The 21,028-nt window shown below is 36.8% G+C and overlaps 1 protein-coding gene across 1 annotated transcript; it reads left to right on the top strand.

Moving 5' to 3' along the window:
• The first annotated feature begins 3,477 nt into the window (after positions 1-3,477).
• taldo1 (transaldolase 1) lies at positions 3,478-14,843 on the top strand. The gene is made up of 8 exons (XM_062421104.1): positions 3,478-3,656; positions 8,361-8,484; positions 9,020-9,127; positions 9,514-9,645; positions 10,953-11,128; positions 13,409-13,606; positions 14,032-14,177; positions 14,280-14,843. The coding sequence occupies exons 1-8, from the start codon at positions 3,557-3,559 to the stop codon at positions 14,310-14,312; spliced, it is 1,017 nt and encodes a 338-aa protein (XP_062277088.1). The 5' UTR covers positions 3,478-3,556; the 3' UTR covers positions 14,313-14,843.
• Positions 14,844-21,028: the final 6,185 nt, after the last annotated feature.

The following is a 21,028-nucleotide window of genomic DNA, read 5'->3' as shown; positions in this document are numbered from 1 at the left end:
GAAATTGATTGCATTTCTGGAAGCTGAATAGTTTTGAAATTCAATCAAGACTAAACATGACCTGCAGGTGGGATCACAGCTACAACCTAATGTTTGTAAGATAGCAGTGCTACAAACACAACACAACAAACAGCAAGTAGGATCAGATTTAAATTTTTAGACTTTTCCTTGCAAAGAAAATAAAGGTTGCAGTTCTGGCATTCTTATAGTGTTACAGGGTGCTGGAGTCGCATTGCATGATAGTAAATAATGATCCTCTTAAGAAACTTTCTTCATAAGAGCTGAGTTATGAGAACTCTGCGTGGTTTAAAACTCAGAACCTTGCAAACTAACAGGAAAAGACTATTACCAGGACTCAAGCAAAAATTCACAATTTTTTGAGGAAATGTTTGTTTGCCTAAAACAAAGCTCCTAGATTTAAAAAATATTAGTAGCAGCAGGACTAGCTGAATATGAGAATATATGTGTACTAAATGTTTGAAGGAAGAAAAAAAATATGTAAGTTTAAGAAATGAGAGAGGAGACACACAGCTGCTGATTCTGTTGCAGTCACTTCAGATCTTGACAGTGGTCTCTCTATCAGTTTAGGTTTAGATCTCAAAAACTATAACTCCTGTGGGAAATATATTTTCATTTTGAGATAGAGGAGGCCTGTGGAGACATTTCAAAGTATGATATATGGTTGGAGAGTTAGAACTGTAGGAGTGAGATGTGTTTAAAAAACTTTTTTCTGGTCTAAAAGTCTGACTGATTGAAGATGTCACACACAATATCTGAAAACTGCTGTGAGCCTGCCCTCACTTTGGACTTAAATGTATCCAAAAGTACAGAAGTCATCACAACACAGAGTACAACTTTGAATATCTAAAGTTTGCTGAACATTTTAAAGTTTGAACAGGGTCTGTATGCCAACCCTGCAATAATCACACAATAATAAAGAATGAGAAGAACACACAATGAAGCACAGTTTAAGCACAGATTAAGCCAATAATATTTGAAGATATCCTTTAAACATATACATAAAAAGGTCAATAAACTCATTAAAATCCTTAAAATGACATCTACTCATCTGCTATTTAAAAATGCAGACTCTATGTAAACATTTTATTTTCAAAAGTTTAACTGATGAACACAAGATGTGTCGTCCATTGTGTGGTTCATTCTTGATGTTTGTGCACTGGAGGCTTAAGTTGCCACATCACACTTGTGTAAGTTGCTAATGCAATGCCATCAGGGAAGCATCTGATTGGTCCCAGACTTATAAGATAAGATTAAATCTTATTGATTCCACAAAGGGAAATGTATGCATTGCACCAGCAAGACCTGTCAAACCTGAGATGTCTAAAAGTGACAAGTACAATAATATGTCTGCACAGGCAGAGATATGACACATATCAGTGGTAATACTGATAATACAATACTACTACTATTACTAATGATGCATGCCGCTGTGAGCATTATGCTGTGAGTCCTGTTCATGCCACAGACAAAAAAAGGTCATGTTTCTCAATAGGTCTGAATGAGGAACAACCTGATTGCTGCAGGGACAAAAGATCTGTAGAGCCACTCCTTGCAGCATGTGTGGGGCAGCCTATTACTCAGGGGGCTGCTCAGGGCACACTGGTACCCCTACAGGGGATGGGAGATGTAGTCCAAGATGGCCCAGAGTGTAGCCGTCATCCTCCTCTCATTCACCACCTCCAAGATGTCCAGGGAGCACCCTAAGACAGATCCAGCCGTGCTGATCAGTTTATTCAGTCTTTTTTTTATCTGTTGAAGCAATGCTACTGCCCAGAAAACTGCATAAAAGATGCTTGGAGTGTTTCCCCTCCAGTTCTCTCTGGACCCACTGTCACTCCTCCTTACAATATTCTGCAGCATGGCAGCAACCCTAAATATGCAGCCAGAGTCATAAATAACTATCTTCATGTAGAATATGAATAAGGAGTCCTGCAACAGATGGTATGGCCCCCACAGAGCCCTGATCTTAACATCACAGAGTCAGACTGTGATTATGTGAAGAGACAGAAACAACTGACACGCCCGAATCCACAGAAGAGCTGAGGCTAAGTCTCCAAAATCCAGAAACAACCAACCTTGAAAAACTGTGTGGTGTATTGAGAGAGAGGGGGGGTTGGGTTGTTGCTGTTTTAAAGGCAAAGTGTGATCCCGGCAAATATTGATTTAATTTAGTTTTCTTCTGTTTATCGCACTTTGTCTGAAGTTAATAAATACAACTCTTCATGGCATTATTTTAGACAGCTTACCTCACTTTACTTTTTAGTGCCTAAAACCTCACTGTTCATTATTACTTTATTTTCGCCAGCTTTAACGTTTCAATTCCCTTTTATATTATTCATAAAGTATCTATCTATTTATCCATCTATCTATCTATCTATCTATCTATCTATCTATCTATCTATCTATCTATCTATCTATCTATCTATCTATCTATCTATCTATCTATCTATCTATCTATCTATCTATCTCGTTTACACATTACAGTACATATGTGGTAAGACGCTATTACTGTGCGATGATTATTGTCTCATAAAGCAGACTTCTTATCTACTTTTTCATCTCTTACTTTCATTTTTCTGGTCTAACTTCCTCCATATCTTATCAATCCGGTGCGCGCTCCCGCCTGGTGTCTCCTTCCTGGTCGCGCCTAGATTTGTCAAACTCTCGCGATATTTGTAACGAAGTAGAAACTTTAACCCAAACCATGATCTCCCACCCTGACCTTAACCTTAACTAAGTGGTTGTTTTTGCACCTAAACCTAAGCAGACAGTAACCATGGCGTTGTTACATGATAAAACAGCGAGACAATAATATTTTGAAGCTATGGAAGCCCAATTCTGCCTATGTGATAAAAAAAATTAAGTCATTATAAAGAGGAACTATTTCAAAATAATGACTTAACTCAAAATAATGACTTATGACTTATTAGTATAAAATTATTTTGAGATACTAAGTCATTATTTTGAGTTACTAAGTCATTATTTTTGAGTTACTTAGTCTTTATTTTGAATTACTATGTCATTATTTGAGATACTAAGTCATTATTTTTGACACACTAAATCGTTTTTTGAGGTAGTTTCTCATTAATTTGAGTTACTACGTCATTATTTTGAGACACTAAATCAATTTTGAGGTAGTTTCTCATTATTTTAAGATACTACTATTTGACACACTAAGTCATTTTTTGAGGTAGTTTCTCGTTATTTTGATAAACTTGATCATTTTGAGATATTAGGTCATTATTTTGAGACACTAAGTCATTCTTTTTGAGAAAGTTTCTCATTATTTTGACTTACAGCATCCTTTTTTCATCACATTATCTGAAATGGGCTTCGCTATAAAGCAGATTCAGGGTTTCGCAGATCTAGGGTTACCACCTGACTTTCGCAGCTCTAGGGTTACCGCCTGAACGCGAACCTTCTTCTTTCCACTCGGCTCGCTCCCGCTGCGCGCCCCCGCCTCTCTCTCTCTGACATTCCGCTCGCACTCACGTGTTTCTCTGTGTATAAAAGGGTCCCCGTCTCTCAGCTCACGATGTCCACCGTGTCACCAGACAAACGGCGAAAAATGGAGTCAGCGCTGAACCAGCTGAAGAAGCACACCGTGGTGGTGGCAGACACGGGAGATTTTAACGGTAAACGCCTTCGCTTTTTTTATGACAGGCTAATGTTAGCATGCTAGCGACCGGGAAGCAGGTTTAATGTGAATGACCGCTGTGTCAATATAACAACTCTTAGCATCGATGTGACTCTGTTTATCCTGCCCGGTGTGGTCTGACAGCATAGCTAACCATCTTCTGTGATGTTTTACCTTCTGTTTACTGACTACTGATGTTTAAAAGCTCATAATCCAATTAGCTCCTATTAACAACACTTAACATAGTAACACTTGCTACTTTTCTTTAGCCGTGGTGGCTAACCAACCATTTCTGCTTAATCTGTTGCGAATTAAAAGTGTTTTATTTGTGTGTAAGCTTCGTATCAAATTTAAAAACTTAAAAACAAATACATTACATCTATACTAGGTACAACTATAATGTATGACGCATGTGGTGTAAAAATAAAAGTTATAGACTTTTTAAGTTTTAACACACACACACACACACACACACAAATTGAGTATAAATGTATTGGTTTCTTCCTTGTTTGTCCAGTTCATGCCACAGATAAAGAGATTACGTTTCTCAATAGATCTGAATGAGGAACAGTGTGCAGTAATTCAATTACATTGTGATGCAAGGAACCAGACTGTTCCTCATGCAAGGTTGCAGACTCAGGATGACATGACAGAACTGGTGTGTGAGTCCTGCAGCAGTCAGGCGTGACTCCAGGAAGCTCATTAAGCCTCCCAGGACTGTTTGCTCAGGCTTTTTTTGTAGAGTGTTTGTGTGTAATTTACCTGAGGCTTGGTTAAAGTACTCTTGCTCCACAATGTAATGATCAATTGTGTGCAACCTAAAGATGCTGAGTTAAGTTACTCGATTAATCCAAGATAAGATATTCCTTTATTAGTTCCACAGTGGAGAAACTAACATGATCGTAGCAGCAAAAACATAAAGAAAATAAATATAAAGAACAATAGATAATAACTATACAAGCAATTAAAAAGACCAAAGTAGTAAAAATAAATAACACTATGTACAAAAGTAATACTGACGGTGGTGAATGATAATATACCTGAGTTTATTGTTATTGCACACATTTTAAAGTGGAGAAGAAAAAAAATATTTGTATATTTTGCATGGTTGAACAAGGCTTCAGCTAACGATTATCGTTGTTGATGTTGTTTTGTTATTATTGTTGTTGTCGTTGTTACTACTACATACTGCTTTCACAGATAATCCTTTTAATGGTCGATTTCAGAAAACTGTGAAAAAGTCCAAGATGATGTCGTCAAATGACTCGTTTGTTCCAACCAACAGTCCATAACCCAAATATTCATATTCACAAGTCATAATGTCAATTTCTCCATCGTGGCACTGATAAAGGAATATCTTATCTCTTATCTTATATTTTACAATGACAGTTTCATTTAGCAGATGCTTGTATCCAAAGCAAAGGCACAATATTAAAACAGACAAGCGCCAAATCCAAATGTAAGAAGCTGAAACCAGAGAATGATTGGAGTTTCTAGTTTATAAATGACTAAGGATGAATTGATGATCAAAATAGCAGAATCATTTTCTGTTGATGGCCTAATAGATTGACTTATCCTTGCAAGTCTTGATTGATCAAGTAGTCAAATCCATGAAAACTGCGATCAGTTCATTCAAATCAGTTAATTGTAATTAATTCACAACACAAAAAAAATACCAAATATTATTTTTTCAGCTCGTTGAAATTTGGAGATCTTCAGCTTTTCAGTTTTTAATATCATTTTCAATTCAATATATCTTTTGAGTTTTGGTGACTGTTGGTCGGACAAAACTAACAATCAGTTAAACTTTATTTGTATTGCAGCTTTTCATACAGGTTAGTGCTGTTTTTAAAAATGCCTCACAGGTGACTCATAAGACAAACAAATATTAACAGGTAGACATTTCTAGACTAATGCACAAAATAATATGAAGACTCTCAAGGCATTTTTTTCTATTTAACAGTTTGTAGATGAGATGAATCAACAGTGAACATAGTCGTGAGATACAGCTCTACAATTCATTTAACACATCTTTCAATCGTAGTGAAAACCTCCGTCAGCGCTGTCACTGAAAAAAGATTTTATGCTGATTTTTTTTTTTTGAAACTGATAAGAAGAGTGCTTTCTCACTATTCAACGCCATTAGTTAACATGAATATTGTAAGAAACGATTTTATGTAGATTATTTTATGGTGCTAAGTGGTTCCTCGAAGCCTCTTGTTTTATGATGTAACATTTTTTTTGTGGGCAGGTGGGTGTTCACTGGTAGCAGGTTAAAACATGTTTAGAAGCAGCACTTTGGTTTCATGTGGAAAGAAAAAAAAAAGCAAGAACTTGGGTAAACGTGGTGTAACGCCACTGTCTTGCTTCATTTATGTAAGTGGGGAAAGAGTAGTTCTCAGAAATATTTTGAAAGTGAAAGGGGGGGTTTAGGTGGCACTTGTGAAATTTTGCACAGGGCTACTTGGTAACTAATTAGCCTGCACAGTTGTTGATGGTTTAAAAGAGACGTACATTAAAGGCTCTGTTGAAATGAAATATTCATTAATGAAATGATAATAATAAACTTTGCTCAGCCATTCAAGGTTATTGAGAATATAACATTTAATTTAATATGTTTTAACATCTCAATAAACCACAACGATCTATATAGAAGAAGTTGTTTGTGGCTAATTAATTAGACGTTTCCTCACATTCTTCAACACAACCGCCTGAAATTGAACTTGATACTCCAAATAGTTACTACTCTAGTTACTAGAAAGGGTTTAAAGCTCTAGCTGCAGCTGCATGTGTTGCAAAATATGCTCATTCATAGGAATTGTGGTATAATACACATGCAAATATAGTTGCTAAGTCATGATGATGTTGTAAATTACTGAGTTAAGTAAAATAATCAGGTTCTAGTTTGCACAGAAAGGTCTACACTGGTGTTATGTAGTATATTCTTTAATACTTTAATTTGTGTTGTAATGTTTTTACTCATAACTTCAAATCATCTATGCGTCCAGGAGTGGATATGTAGGCTACTGTTAAAGGGAATTTGGGGATATTTACTGTTGATGGAAAGCGTACAAAACTGTTAAAGCCCAAAGTGGTTCACAGACCAGACCCCACAGTTTGGGAATAATACTGTAATCAATCTGCACTTTTACTTCATAGTGTGTTCTTTTTTTCTTTTTTTTTAACCCGAGTGTCCGATCCAAACCCACTGACCTGCAAAAGGATCCAATTTTTTTTTTCTCCAGGGTGTTGTGAGAGATAACTAGTTATGAGAACAGAGGGGGTCTTTGTTCTCTCTGAGGCTGAAGAGGCTGGCAGCACTGACTAGAATCCACTACTACAATAAAACGCTGACACAAAAACCATGAAAAGGCCCCATCGCTCATGCATATCAAATAAAAAAAATTGGAGTCCAGCCTCGTGAACGGCAACAGGATGTTTTTAAAAGAAGTCCTGTAAGTTGTGGAAAAGTCTAAAACAGGCGGAGTGATTTATCACTACAGATTATTAAAATGATTTAACTTTTTATTCATCTCAAACTATTATACCCTTTCTCAGTAAATTCTATTATAATTTAAATGTAATATTATGAGCTAAGACTTTTCTTTACTGATGATTTTTAATTATTCCTTATTCAGGAGAGAGTTGCTCTGTGTTGTAATTCTTTGTCCTTTTTTCCCACTGATTTTAATGGTACTTACAGTCAGCTGCTGTATCAGCAGTTTGGACTTTTAATTTTTTGCTAAGTATGGGAGAAGAATTCCCAGCTGGGTATAATCACCCTTTAGTAATAAATAAGACACTATTAAATGATTAATCTTTACCCTACTTAAGCATTTGTCTTTTCTTTTTTAAAGATAGTTAAAACTGTGTTTCCTTTTTATATGTGACTAGAAGAAACACTGATACCCATTTTCCTCCTCTGACTCTGTATAGGTTGTTTTTTTTTTAAATTTATATTAGAGGATGTTATGACATTACATTCACACAGTAGATGGCGCCATTCTCTTCCTGACGGCAGCAGTATTTTGTAGATTTTTTTACATGGCAGCGTCCTCTGAGTTTGATGTGGTTTACCTACATGGAGAAACACTTCTTTCATATATGTGGAATTAAGTCTTGATTACAGTGTGAGAACTGGGATTAAAGTGGTGTCTGAGGACATTTTATTAGTTATTGACACTGCTGGGGAGGTTTATAATAGACTCAGTCAGTGACATGTTTTAAAATCAAATAATAAAAAGTCGATTTGTAATTATTTTTCCTATTTTATAAAATAAAATTTGAATGCCATCTCTGTTCTTCATCCTTAAACCTCCTTCAGTGTCTGCAAATTAAATGGATTTAAGAAAAGTGATTTATTCAAAATAATAAAGTATCTTAACACATTTACTTTTTCCTTGTATAAAGATTGTGACAATTTTAATAATAATACATTTTATTTATAGAGCACTTTTAACAATACTCAAAGACTCTATACAAAATCCAAGACAATTAAAACCATACAGAATGAATGAAAACAGAACCAATAAAGGCATTCAGTACAAACACAGAGGAACGATTCAGTCAAGCATTTAATGGTAGTATCTACTTCCAGTCTATCATGGGGTTTGTCGATGTTTGAGGTATATGAGATATTTGATGAAGTGAGATTGATTATATACATTTTCAAAACCAATGTCTTTTTTCTGTTTTGCTGCAGCCATCGACGAGTACAAGCCTCAAGATGCCACCACCAACCCATCTCTTATCCTGGCTGCTGCCAAGATGCCAGCCTACCAGCACCTGTTGGATCAGGCCATTAAATACGGCATTGCCAAAGGCGGGTAAGGGGTTGTCACAGTGTATGAAACCACTCTGTAATCTACACTAGAGGGCAAAGTTTCAGCTCAAACAGCATTTAGTTGGAAGTCACTTGCTGAAGAGCTGTAACATTGTTTGCAACATTTTTCAGATGTTTCACAGTACACAGTTCCTCTGTGCAAATAGTTAACAAAGTTCCCTAATTTACTTTGTTAGTTCACTCTTAAAGTTACAAGATGAAATATTCCATTAAAATTGCACTAATTAGTGTTTTAGAAGTTGAGAATTGCAGCTGTAAACATATAATAAATGAACAATGTCAAGTTATTTTACATTTCCTATGTTAATTTTAACTTTTTAATAAATTAACACAGGATATTGCCAAGTGCTTGCTCATGTGGGAATGTTGGGTCTCTTTTAATTTTTAAAGTGTATGGTCTAGACCTGCTCTATGTGTAAAGTGCCTTGAGATGACTTTGGTTGTGATTTGGTGCTATATAAATAAAGATTGATTGACATAAGTTCACCAGCTTTACCATCTTTTTTCTCTCTTGTCAGATCTGAAGAGGAGCAGGTAGCTAACACCATGGACAAGCTGTTTGTGAGCTTTGGTCTTGAGATCCTCAAGAAGGTCCCAGGCAGAGTGTCTACCGAGGTGGACGCCAGGTAGGAGGAAAACGGTGCTGCATATCACGAGGTGGTGGTGGTGTTGATGACAGGAAACTGGTTACATAACAGTCACTGTCTAGAACGTGTCAATATTACACAACAGAAGGCTAAAACATGTTACTCGTAAAGCTGAATTTGTGAACATTGTTGAGAGGTTGTGTCAGTGTTTCTGTCATCTCTGCTGAGTAGAAAATTCAGGTTGTTAAATTCTATTTTAGAGTTAATTATCACCCACATTACTGTCTACACTCAACAATTTGTTTTTTTACATAAGGATTGAAATTTTTCTGCTCAAATGTTTGCCACATAATGAGTTCTAGCAACAGACAGGGTAAAGTGAAATTTGTCTGTGTTGTTTCATGCTGATCTCTTTCATTTAACAGACTATCATATGACAAAGAAGAAATGTTGGCTAAAGCCCTGAAGCTCATTGCTCTCTACGAAGAGGCAGGCATCAGCAAGGACCGTGTGCTCATCAAACTGTCATCCACATGGGAGGGAATCCAGGCCGGCAAGTATGTAATGTTAGCTATGCTCGCCTGTCATTCATTACGTGTCTGTTATTGTCTGCAATGTTTTTATAACATTGTGACGTTGATATTGAACTTTTGAAAAGGACATCAGTTAACACATTATGTCCTGTTTTTTAATCTGGACAAAAACCGAAATGTGAGAAGACAATAAACAGTTTTTTTTTTTTTTTAGGGTTTTCTTTTTAAAGATGACTGACTTCCTCTGTAGGTTTTAGACATTAAGTCTTATTGAATGCACTTCAATTATTCAAGGCACATTATTACCGAGACAGCAGGGTTTCTACCAGAAAAGCTGTAAGACCAGGCAGACATGTGTCTTTTTGCAAGGGGCGGGGGTGTGGACATGGAGGAGCAGCTTGTCACTAAAATGAGAATAGCTGGTCCATCTTAAAAGTTAGTCCACCTTAAGTAAGGCTGGGCTGAAGTGTTGTAAAAAAACAACCTTTACTTCAGCTTGGTGGCAAACAAGACAAAGGAACTTGGCTTTGGTCTTCAGGGTTGCAGAGGATTTGAACGGCTACATTCACAGCTATAATGTTACTGCTGACTTCATACTCATCACATCACATACATGCACTCTCTCTCTCGACCGCACACTCGCTACACACACAACCTACACACTGAGCTTAAAAGAGCTACGCTACTTTAAAAAATACTCCCCGATGCTTAGGTCCGACGAGCAGTCAACCTGGGGCCGGTGAGCAAACGCGTAAAACGGCTGCAGTCTACCATTGAGTATAAACAAAGACATCAAATTTGACAGATGATGGAGAGCTGATGTGCTGTCAACTCCACGAAGCATTCAGACACAAGTGTTCACTTTGTGCCAAAAGTTAGAGCATACACGCAATCTGAAGAGAAGAAATGTGATATCTACTAAAGGGCTGTGAAATAAGACCTTTTTATAGTAATTTATTAGAGATCAGCATAACATCCTCTCTCACTTTTTTTTCTTCCCACTCATAAACCAATCTGCATTTATAAAGATAAATTCAAGTTAAAGTAGCTTTGTGCATCACAATATGGTAACATGTACATTGAGTTTCAATAAAACTACATAGACAACCTACATAGATTGCAGCCTGTGTCTCTGTTAACTGCTTCAAGTGGTTCCACATATTTTCAACAGTGTAAAATGAACTTCCTCTCAATCAATAGTACTTCACCTTAAAAAAAGTCTCATCCTACACATAGTGTCTCATCTTTGAGGAGCGTCTCAGTTAAAAAGGAGTAGCAGAGGAAAATGTGATTTGTTTTTTTAATATATTTTCTTGTGTTTTCTTGTACAGGGAGCTTGAGGAGAAGCACGGTGTTCACTGCAACATGACCCTGCTGTTCTCTTTTGCTCAGGCTGTGGCCTGCGCAGAAGCAAAGGTAACGCTGATCTCACCCTTCGTTGGACGCATCTTTGACTGGTACAAGGAGAACACAGACCGCAAAAGCTACGAGCCCCATGAAGACCCAGGTAGTGCATCGCTGTTATGAAACCATGAGAAAATGCATAATAGGAGGTAGTTAATACTCAGATAATAGACAGGTGCTGTTAAAAACAAGCTACTTGAAATGCTTTTCATTTTTTACAATGAAAGAATTGAATTCTGAGTGTGTAACTCTTTTCACACATGGTATCATGTATATTGCAGTAATCCTCTCATGGATATGGATCATTGTGTAGCCCAGACATTATTGATTTATGCAGTTTTCAACTACTGATTGCACTAAGGAGCAATTTTCTTAGAAGTGTTTTATTCGTATAGTGCACAAGGATGTCATGTATTTCACTGATCAACAGCTGACGGCTGAGACACACAAAGAAGACTTCCCAAACTGTGCAAAACTGTACTCCCAAAACTGTGAAGAAGAAAATTGCAAACATGGTTATACTTAATACAGTTGCATAAACTGCATAAATTACAAATTATATTCTATCTATCTTTTTTTTCTTACTTTTTTGCATAATGTAAAAAAAGAAAAAGATATTTCTCTTCAAGAGGACTTGTGTTTTTTGTAATTATTTATTAGTTTTGATACTGTTAAGATGTTGGATGTCTGTGTTTAAACATGGTCAAAACTTGAGTTTAACATGTGTAGAAATGCTCCCTGTAAGATAAACATTTTATTTATTTATCTAATTTATGTGTAGTGGTTTCATCATACCTCCCCTGTAAACAAACTCTTCCCTTATTATATTATAATGTATGCACATTTTTTACAGTATCGTCATTCTGCTGTTAAGCGTCACAAGACAAGACACATCTCATGGAATAGATGACGTACACAGTTGTTTATTCTTGTATACCATAAATGCGAATGGTAGTAACAAATAGTTTCAATACAGTCAAGGACATGATTTACCTTTTTAATAATGGGTCTAACCCCCACTCCCCCTCCCCAAAACTCCTGATGACTTCCTGACATAATTACAATACAATACAATACAATACATGACAATTATTTAGTCTGCAGCAGACAACAACATTTGTTTCCTTTTTGTGCTTGATTGAACCCTGTGATCTGAGGTGCGTCCCTGTTCTATGACAATCCAGAGGGAGCGCATACCTTCAAAATGCCTAATGCATTGATAACCTTTTCTCATAACGTGACACACAGTGAGTCAGAAAGGCCAGCAAACCTGAGCAGCCAAGGAATAGACTTTGAAAAGGCTTTTCAGGACAGATAATCTGAAGATATTTGAAACGTTTTTTTTTTTTTTTTTTTTAAGTAAGCGTTTATGTAGCCCCAACAAAGAAAATGTATGTAATAAATAACTGTAATGGATTGGCATCATCAGTATACAGTTCAGGATGTAAAAGTAGCTCAAATCCCCAGAAAACCTTCAAGTACACATCTTATATTCTTGACTAAATAAGCACCAATCAAAGTTTTTTTTTAAAAACATCATATTATAATACATAAAAAACACTTTTGGGTCATCAGGTTTTAGGCCTAGTGCTCACACTTGAATGCACATTCACACAGCGTCATGTAGTCGGCTAGTGTGCCCAACATCTGAAATATGCGAACTCGCACTTCACTTAACCCACACTTCTCCCAAAAGTGCTTCAAAGATGTATTCAGAGCCAAGGGTATCCCACAATTCACCACAGTCGATAGCCCATCAAGTTGGTGGTGGTAGTGCACCTACAGGTTGTTGTTTTTTAGGGCAGTTGAAAGCCAACAGACATGGATAAGTTAAAGTTTATGACATTTGGGATTCCACATAAATATTATTATTAATGTCCAAACACTACAAAGTTGTGGCAGAACCTCCACAGATGGTTATCACCTAATAATAAAATCTGTTCTTCCTTTTTATTAAAGACTTTGAGAAAAAATTCCCATCCTTAAAAACTGTAATCAGGGGGAAACCATTCAAAATACTATTATGTCACTTTGAGTGTGAATGGCACTTTAGGTATTATTTGGCTAAAATGGTAAGCACCCAAAACATTTACTCAGACAAATAATGTGAAAAAATGTCATAGCGACGCCAGAATTTAACTCAAAAGTTAAACTATAGTGTTTATAGTGACACAATTAAGATAGTCTTTTTAATAATGTAAAAAAGCACAGTATACTGCACACACACACACACACACACACACACGAGAGGTGTAACTTTTATGAAACTGCTGCTCAGGTCTGGCTGCATCTTACAAGGAGTTACATCATGGTGATTTTAGTTGCATTTTTGGCATTTCATTTTCAAGCTTCTCTCACTCCTTTCCCCTCTCTGTGTCCCTAGGTGTGCTGAGTGTGACTAAGATTTACAACTACTACAAGAAATACGGCTATAGCACTGTGGTGATGGGCGCCTCCTTCAGAAACACGGGGCAAGTGAAAGCCCTGACAGGCTGCGACCTGCTCACCATTTCACCTGGGCTGCTGGCAGAGCTCAGCCAGGACCACAGCACTGTCACAGAGATGCTCAGTGTGGAGAAAGGTACTGCCTTCCTGCAAAATGTGCATGGACATTTAATGAATAGAGGCATACAAATGGGAGAGAGTAGACTTTATCTTCCTTTAAACAGGAAAAACTTATTTAAGGTATTGACTATTGGCTATTTGTATCATAATGAATACATCTTTTTATTCATTTAAAAAACAGTGACACCTGCTATTATTTCTTATCCAATCTTGTTCTTGCATCATCAAGGTTGATAGTGTTATTTTAAGGACTTGTTATTTCAAGAGCCAGAGCGTTTTCTCTCCCTTTTTCTCTATATTATCTATTAGTAAAAGCATTTTTCTGAACATCACAAGACCTATTTTACTATAAACAATGATGATACTGGAGTTTCCTTTCAGCAGACAACACACAAGCTTAAAAAGTCTTTCCACATTAACTATGATGGTTTGTTTTTGCAGCCAAGGCCTGCGATCTGGAGAAGATCCACCTGGATGAGAAGGACTTCCGCTGGCAGCACAACGAGGACCGTATGGGCGTTGAGAAACTGTCTGACGGCATCCGCAAGTTCGCTGCTGACGCCGTCAAGCTGGAGACCATGATCAAAGTAAGATTTTTAATTTATTTATTTTTGCATGTGTATTTGCATTTGTAAGTTATTTGCCAAGTTGTTGTTTTTAATTCTGAGGCTCTTCTCTTTTAATCACAGGAGAAAATGCTTAACGTGAAAAACGGCCAGTAATGGACAGATTGGACGTCTCCCACTGCACTGACAAGAAGTATAAGGGAGTTAGGCTGCCTTTTGTTTGTCCTGTTCAACCTGAGAGGTGGCTGAAAGCACCACCAGACCTTCCCTCTTTCCTCTGTGACCAAACTGCAGGGACCCCCCCCCCCCCCCCCCCCCCCCCTTGTGAATGGACACCTTTCCTCTCTTAGGCTGGGACTGACTCTGACTTTATATCTGACCAAACATTAATGGTGAATGATACTAATGTGAGTGTTGAGTTAAAATATTCTAATATTTACTAGAAATGTGACCAGAAAGGAGAAAAAAATAAACAGCTTTACATAAGAAATGAGACTTGGTTTAGTCTTGTTGAGTAGCTATCATGTGACTACTAGAAAGGACCAGGAGCACTTTTTGGCAGGAAAGGACCACAATTTTGCTATCAAGAACCAGGTTGAGGGGAAAACTTTCATAAAAGACAATTGTACAACCATTCCTGAAAATCTTACATTTTTCTCTTTCTATAAATAAACATCTCAGTCTTCACTGTTGTGTGTTGGTTGTTTTATTTTTACTGTTTCTGTCTTTGGTAACGCATCAGTAGCTTAAAACAGGCATCAACACTAAATCTTATTTAAGGCTTTTTAAGTGGAAGATCTGCAAGTTGAAGTAAACTAAGATTGCTCTCATCGGTGTCACAAATACGCCTCTTGACGTGCAACTATTGTCGTGCCTCTTTTACAGTCTCTGGTTTAGCCAGTTTTACTTCATTCCATCTTGGCCCAAATTCACTGTAACTCCACCTTTATTCATAAGACCGATGCAGGAAGACGATGTTCACTGAACTCATAATACTTCTTGTCTGAAGCCAGTTAAGATCTCAAGATTAGCTGGGACTTTGGCGCATTTGAAAGTGTGGCTGGTGGCTTAAGGTAATGGGATTTATTTAATTTATGTATTATATATTTCTTACTTTGTTTGTTTTGCTGTATTTCTGTGTATGTTTAATAGAAATTGCGGAGATTTACATCGACTTAATGCTGTTTTATCACCACCAAAGCTGGTTAAATTGGTTTGTTTATGTGGTTTGAAGGTTTCAGTACTCAAAGATAATAGCAAACGTATCTGCAGCAAATAAGTGGTGGTCTCACACTTTTGCTTGTAATGATGAACATAAAGTAAGACAAGCTCCTCTTCCACCAAATGCAACAAACCAAGATTTAAATTGTTATAACCTGAAAGGATTTGCAACTTTAATGGAGAAATTGTTGAGTAAAAAGAAGGAAAGTTTCATGTTTTTTGGGGTCGTTTTTTTTAATGATAACTTAAGCAGGTGACACCAACACATTTGTCGCTTTGTTGTAAACACAAGGTTTTGCACAACCAGTGTCTCGGGTAAATTATCTCCCTCCTTAAATGCTATGTTGGAAACTCAGCATTCTTGACAGTCAGCAATGCTGCTGAAATGTGTTCCAGTTTTGAGCCTGTTTTGGAAATCGTCTTTTAAGAGAACAAAGGTGAAAGACAAAAGCTGCTTAGCTCGGTAATAACAAAAACATTCAAAGAAGTTGGTCTCAAAACATCGGATACACTCGACCATTTTGCGTTTTTGCTCTAGCAAGTGACGCTACTGCCACATGATGTGTCACAATTAATTAAAATGTACTTTTAAGAATAATTTAAAAAAACAAAACAAACATTTTAATGTACTGCATGTCCCAGTAATGTGGAAATATCACAGTTTTATGACATAAGATCAGAGCTGGATTAACCTGCTGGGGGCCCCCAGGCGATAATATGTACAATAGGCCCCTGTTGCCACTGTCATTAGCTGTATCTAAAGTAAACAAGAGATGAACAATACAAATGTCACATCTCAGTACTTTATGTACTTAATTTGATTTTTTTACATTTTAGAGATGAGAAGGAAATTTTCTGGAAAATGGAAAATTGACGAATGGATGTTAATTTTTGTCTATTACCCAAGGGTCTGTTTTTAACTCTAATTTTACTTACAAATTATGTACACATTACACACCCAAATGAACACATTTTGATTTAGGTGAGAAAGATGTTGCCCTGCAGTATTTTCCACATTTGTTTTTCAAGTCATCGAGACATTTATAACATAACATAGTATTCGCAAAATAGTAAAAGAGGACATTCAAAGTAGAGGATAGGTGCTTTTTTTTTTTTGCAGAACTTGTACAATAGGAAAAAGGCCACGAAGAAAGATCAGATCAAACCAATTAAAATATGTCTTGTAAGGAGTTTGTAAGATGATGCACATTTATCTCCTTTAGTGTAATCTAAAATCTAGGAGCCCCGGTAAACGGTGAGTCATGCTTTTAGATGTACATCTTCAAATAGCAATCAGTCACTCACCAAAGGAGGAGATGCTATGGCATGTTAAAAACAACGATAACACAACATGAATGAGTAGTTTCTGTAAGGAACAGCGACTATTAGAGAAAGAACAGAATCTGTAACAATGGCTGAAATGTTGACAATTATATCTTTAAAAAAAAAAACTAATCTGAAAAGGATTTAGCTTAGTCTATCGCTGATACATACTGTGTATAGAGAGTAAGATTACGTTCTACTTAAGATTTAGGAGTGAATCATTCCGTTTTTAACACATGGAAAAATAACATTAGTTACAAGATACCAGTAAACTGGGGTGGAAAAGGCATTTGAAAAGACTGTCTGGTCACACCCACATCTGTTTCATCACTTGTTGTTTTGAACAATTAAAAATAATAACACATTATGATAACGAGTATCACTGTGGCTCAGGTTGACTCAGATGCTGTTTTATCATCATGTTTTATATACCAACCAATCATAAGTCTCCACGACTTCTACTTCTACAAGGCGGTCCATGTAATCAGTCAGCGTTCATTTCATTGTGTAAGGTCTCTGCTCCTTTTGAAATGTTACATAAACATTAATGAGCAGTTTCTGTGAAGAATATCCCGTTGATTGTTGAAGACAAAGGTCAATTAGTGAAAGAACAATCAAAATCAGCCGACTGAAATGCTGAATTTTATAACTCCAAACCAAAAGAAAAAGTAATAGTAAAGGTAATATAAAAATCTAGTCAGATGTTCCATAAATCATCCAATTGCTGCTCAACGCTCCTGCCTAACCTATGCCTTTACATCTAACTCCCTTCACCTCCTCGTCTCCTTCTCAAGGATTAGCACGTAGTCCTTTTTTTAAAACATAAATGAACCACAAAAGTCAGTTTTATTTATGATATTATTCTTTTTTTGAAGTAATTATAAAATAATTAGATATGTTATCAAGCTTGATATTCAGGGTTTTTTGTCAGTTTATTGTTCCATTCAATCATAAATGATTGTTCCATTCAATCATAAATGTCCTCAACGAAACAAATTCAACAAGGCAACTCGTTACATCGTGAAATTTCTAGTCCTGCATCTCTAAAAGTTGTAGCTCCCTTCACTCCTCCAGTGTTCACATTTAGTTTTATGTGAATTTTTTCATGCAAAAATCAAGTGTCCAAAACAAAATGTATTTACTCACAAAACAAAAAAATCATGCTTCAAACTAAAAGGTTAACTAAACTGAAAGATTAAAAAAAAAAAAAAAAAAAAAACCTCTAGCAAAATACAAGAGTCTCAGGCGGGACAAGTGCAGGGTATGAGGCTCGACAATCTGACGGGGAGTAGCTGAGAACAAGCTGTATATGAAAGGGAAACTGAGTGGGGGGCTGATGAGGCTGAGGAGGGTCAGCTGTGGAAGAAGGTGGTCCAGTGACAGTTCATGTTGATTGTATTATTGAGTATCTCAGCTTCCAACGGTGGGAGTTTGAGGACTAAAGGACAGTCAGATTTGTTAAACAAGCATCACCTGCTCAAAGACGCACCACCTAATTCACGAGCATACATGTTGAAATAATTGGTTTAAACCTTGATGTTAATTTCATGACTCAAATTATGATATGATATGCTATATCAGTGATTATATCATATCTCTTATCTTGATAACGCTTTCAATTATTCTTCACACTGTTCTGCAAAATAATAATTAAACAGTGATACTGACTGTTCTCTCATTTGTTGGGTGTGGCATGTGTTGATGCTTGTATCCGCTCCACCTTTTTCCATTTCGACCTTTCAAATGAACATATCTGGCATGACAACACCTTGTTTACACGTACAAGAACATGAATTGCAAAAGAGGCGGTTCTAACTTTAGCATTAGTCAACTCTCCTCTATCATTTCTCTCACAGTTTCTTCAAGAGAATAATCCCATAACATCTTCGTCACATCACCGTCTTTCATAGGCGACAAACAACCTCCTTCTTTTCAGAAAGTGTCAAGACTCATTATGCTGGGTAAGCCTTAGATTCATTTATTATAAATACATGTGAATTAAATATAAACGCCAAGTACGAATATACCTGAATCAAGGTTATTTATGGTTGTTAACATCCTATAATGAATTATAACTGGTTAACCTTCCTTTCTGTGTATTTCCTGTCAAAGTTAGGAGCTGGGTGTCGAACAGATTCAGTCTGAGCATTCTGTTGCATGGCCTGGCTCTGCTCTGGGCGCCCGCCTGCGAGGCTTCTTCTCTGGGGATGACAGTCCATGCTGTACCCCTGAACAGCAATGGAGGGAAAACGGTGGGCATCATTTTCTCCTCAAAAACTGTCTTTGAGGCTATAGTCGTACTCTGTGGAGTTCTGTGAATCTGGCAGACATCTGTTTTTTTTTTGGTTTTTTTTGTTTCTATTTTTTCTATAATTGATAATGACTAATAACAATTTGCTGCTGTTTAAAAGCTCAAAAGAATCTAAAGTTATCATGTCATACATCAATATCATACTGTGTTATTTGCATCTAGTAATCTATTGTTTTAAGTTATCTTTTGAAACCATCCAAATTAAGAATTTAGCAGGCTGTAAATATCTGTTTTTATATTTGCGACTAAGATCAGACTGAGCTCACCTGACAGGTTCTTCATCCTCAGCTGAATTTACTTCACTCAGTCATAAAATGTGTCACTGCACACAAAGAAATGTTTCTCATTCTCCTCTTTATCTCTGTCTATAGGTGCAGGCTCATTTCACCGTCATCACTCCCAGTCCATGCCCACTGTTTAATGACCTGTGTTTTATAGGGGAGGACTGTCTGTTCCACACTACCTCCTTACCTTTCACCGGCACCAAACCCGGTTCTGGCTGGTGTGTCCGCCAGTGGCAGAAAGCTGTACCCAGTAACTACAAAGCCAACATCACTTTGGGGTATGAGACCTGCATAAACTGTCTGGAGCTACTTGATTTGACTCATTTGGACGGCTGAAGCCTAATAGAAGAGTTTCAGATAAATGTTTAAATACATTTTTGCTCAGAAGGAGGACTGTGGATTTTTGGCCCCCATCACTTACATTGAAAGCACTTTTGAAGGGGATCTTTTAATAGTCAGTTTGAACAGGAGGAAAACGTCTTTCAGTGTTCATATGGACATCTCACTGTTGGTTTAAGACGGACTTGAAAATATGTAAATCTATCCCCCTTTTTTTTAACCTCCATAAGAAATCTGCATTATTAGAAAAACTGTTTGTGGCTATTTGATTGGTTTTTATATAACATCACTTACTGTGATTTTTGTCTTATTGTTGTTTTTTCTGGGTCCTCAACCCTTTTATTTCTTTGTTCACCCCTGTTGGTAATTCTGCTTTTATCACTTTGTACTGTCAGTACAGTTAGTTTCAATTATTCTAATACTCACTTTTTTTTCTTAAATGTTTAGGAACACAAATTTTTATGTATCGATGAACGCAGCACCAAAGATTCGGGCTAACAGTGGGAGACTCAACCATCCTGCTTTTGTTGCTCTCCCGCCTCCTCTAAGGTAAAAGCACAGACAGACACTTATACAGTATAAGCGCTCCAAAAAGTGCCACTGTTGTAAGAAACAACATATTTCAGATAATTTACTTACATTTACTTTGAAAATATGAAACTTGTCTGGTTTATAAATTCAGGACTTACAAAATGCATAAAGGAGTATGGCCATCAACCTTAAAATTAAGGGGAATTAGGGCTGTGCCGAAATTAAAAGCATGAAATAAGAGTTGCAGAGGATTGAACTAGTCAATTGTACTGAAAAGCTCATGTATAAATCATGCTTTAAAAGGTCACTCAGTTGCTCTGATGCTTTTGAAAAAGGCTGCCTTGGTCTTATCGTGCAAAGCTTGAAGAAAACTTTAAGTAAATGTCACAGGAGAGCATAAAACTTCTGCCAACATTATAATCAGCTTTACAAAATTGGGATTTCAAATGAAGTCTCTAACTCTGCAATAGTTCAATTAATCACCTCGCCTTTAATCGTATCCACTTTTGTTTGCCTCCTCTGTTGTGACTGTATGTGTGATGTGTGGATCTGATTATCTGTTGTGTTTTGGGATCAGGGCCCGTGTGAACTGTCCTCACCACTTCCCTCTGTCTGTGAAAGACCTGGATGGAGATAACGTGCGTTGTCGCTTTGCCCGTGCCGACAAGGGGGAGTGTGTCGACTGCACTGAGCACTCTTTTATAGAGCTGAATGAGGTGAGTCTGACTTGAAAATTTCCTTTAACAGTAGTATAACACAAGTGAGTTTAGGCAAATCCAGTTTATCCATTTGATTAAATCACATTTTTCTAAGCAGCATGATTAAACTTTTCTTCAAATTCTTAGTTTCTCTTTTTTTTACTA

Source organism: Scomber scombrus, chromosome 1 (assembly GCF_963691925.1).
Source record: "Scomber scombrus chromosome 1, fScoSco1.1, whole genome shotgun sequence".
Lineage (NCBI taxonomy): Eukaryota > Metazoa > Chordata > Actinopteri > Scombriformes > Scombridae > Scomber > Scomber scombrus.
Note: the sequence above shows the minus strand (reverse complement) of the source record. Positions and strands in the feature narration are given on the sequence as shown.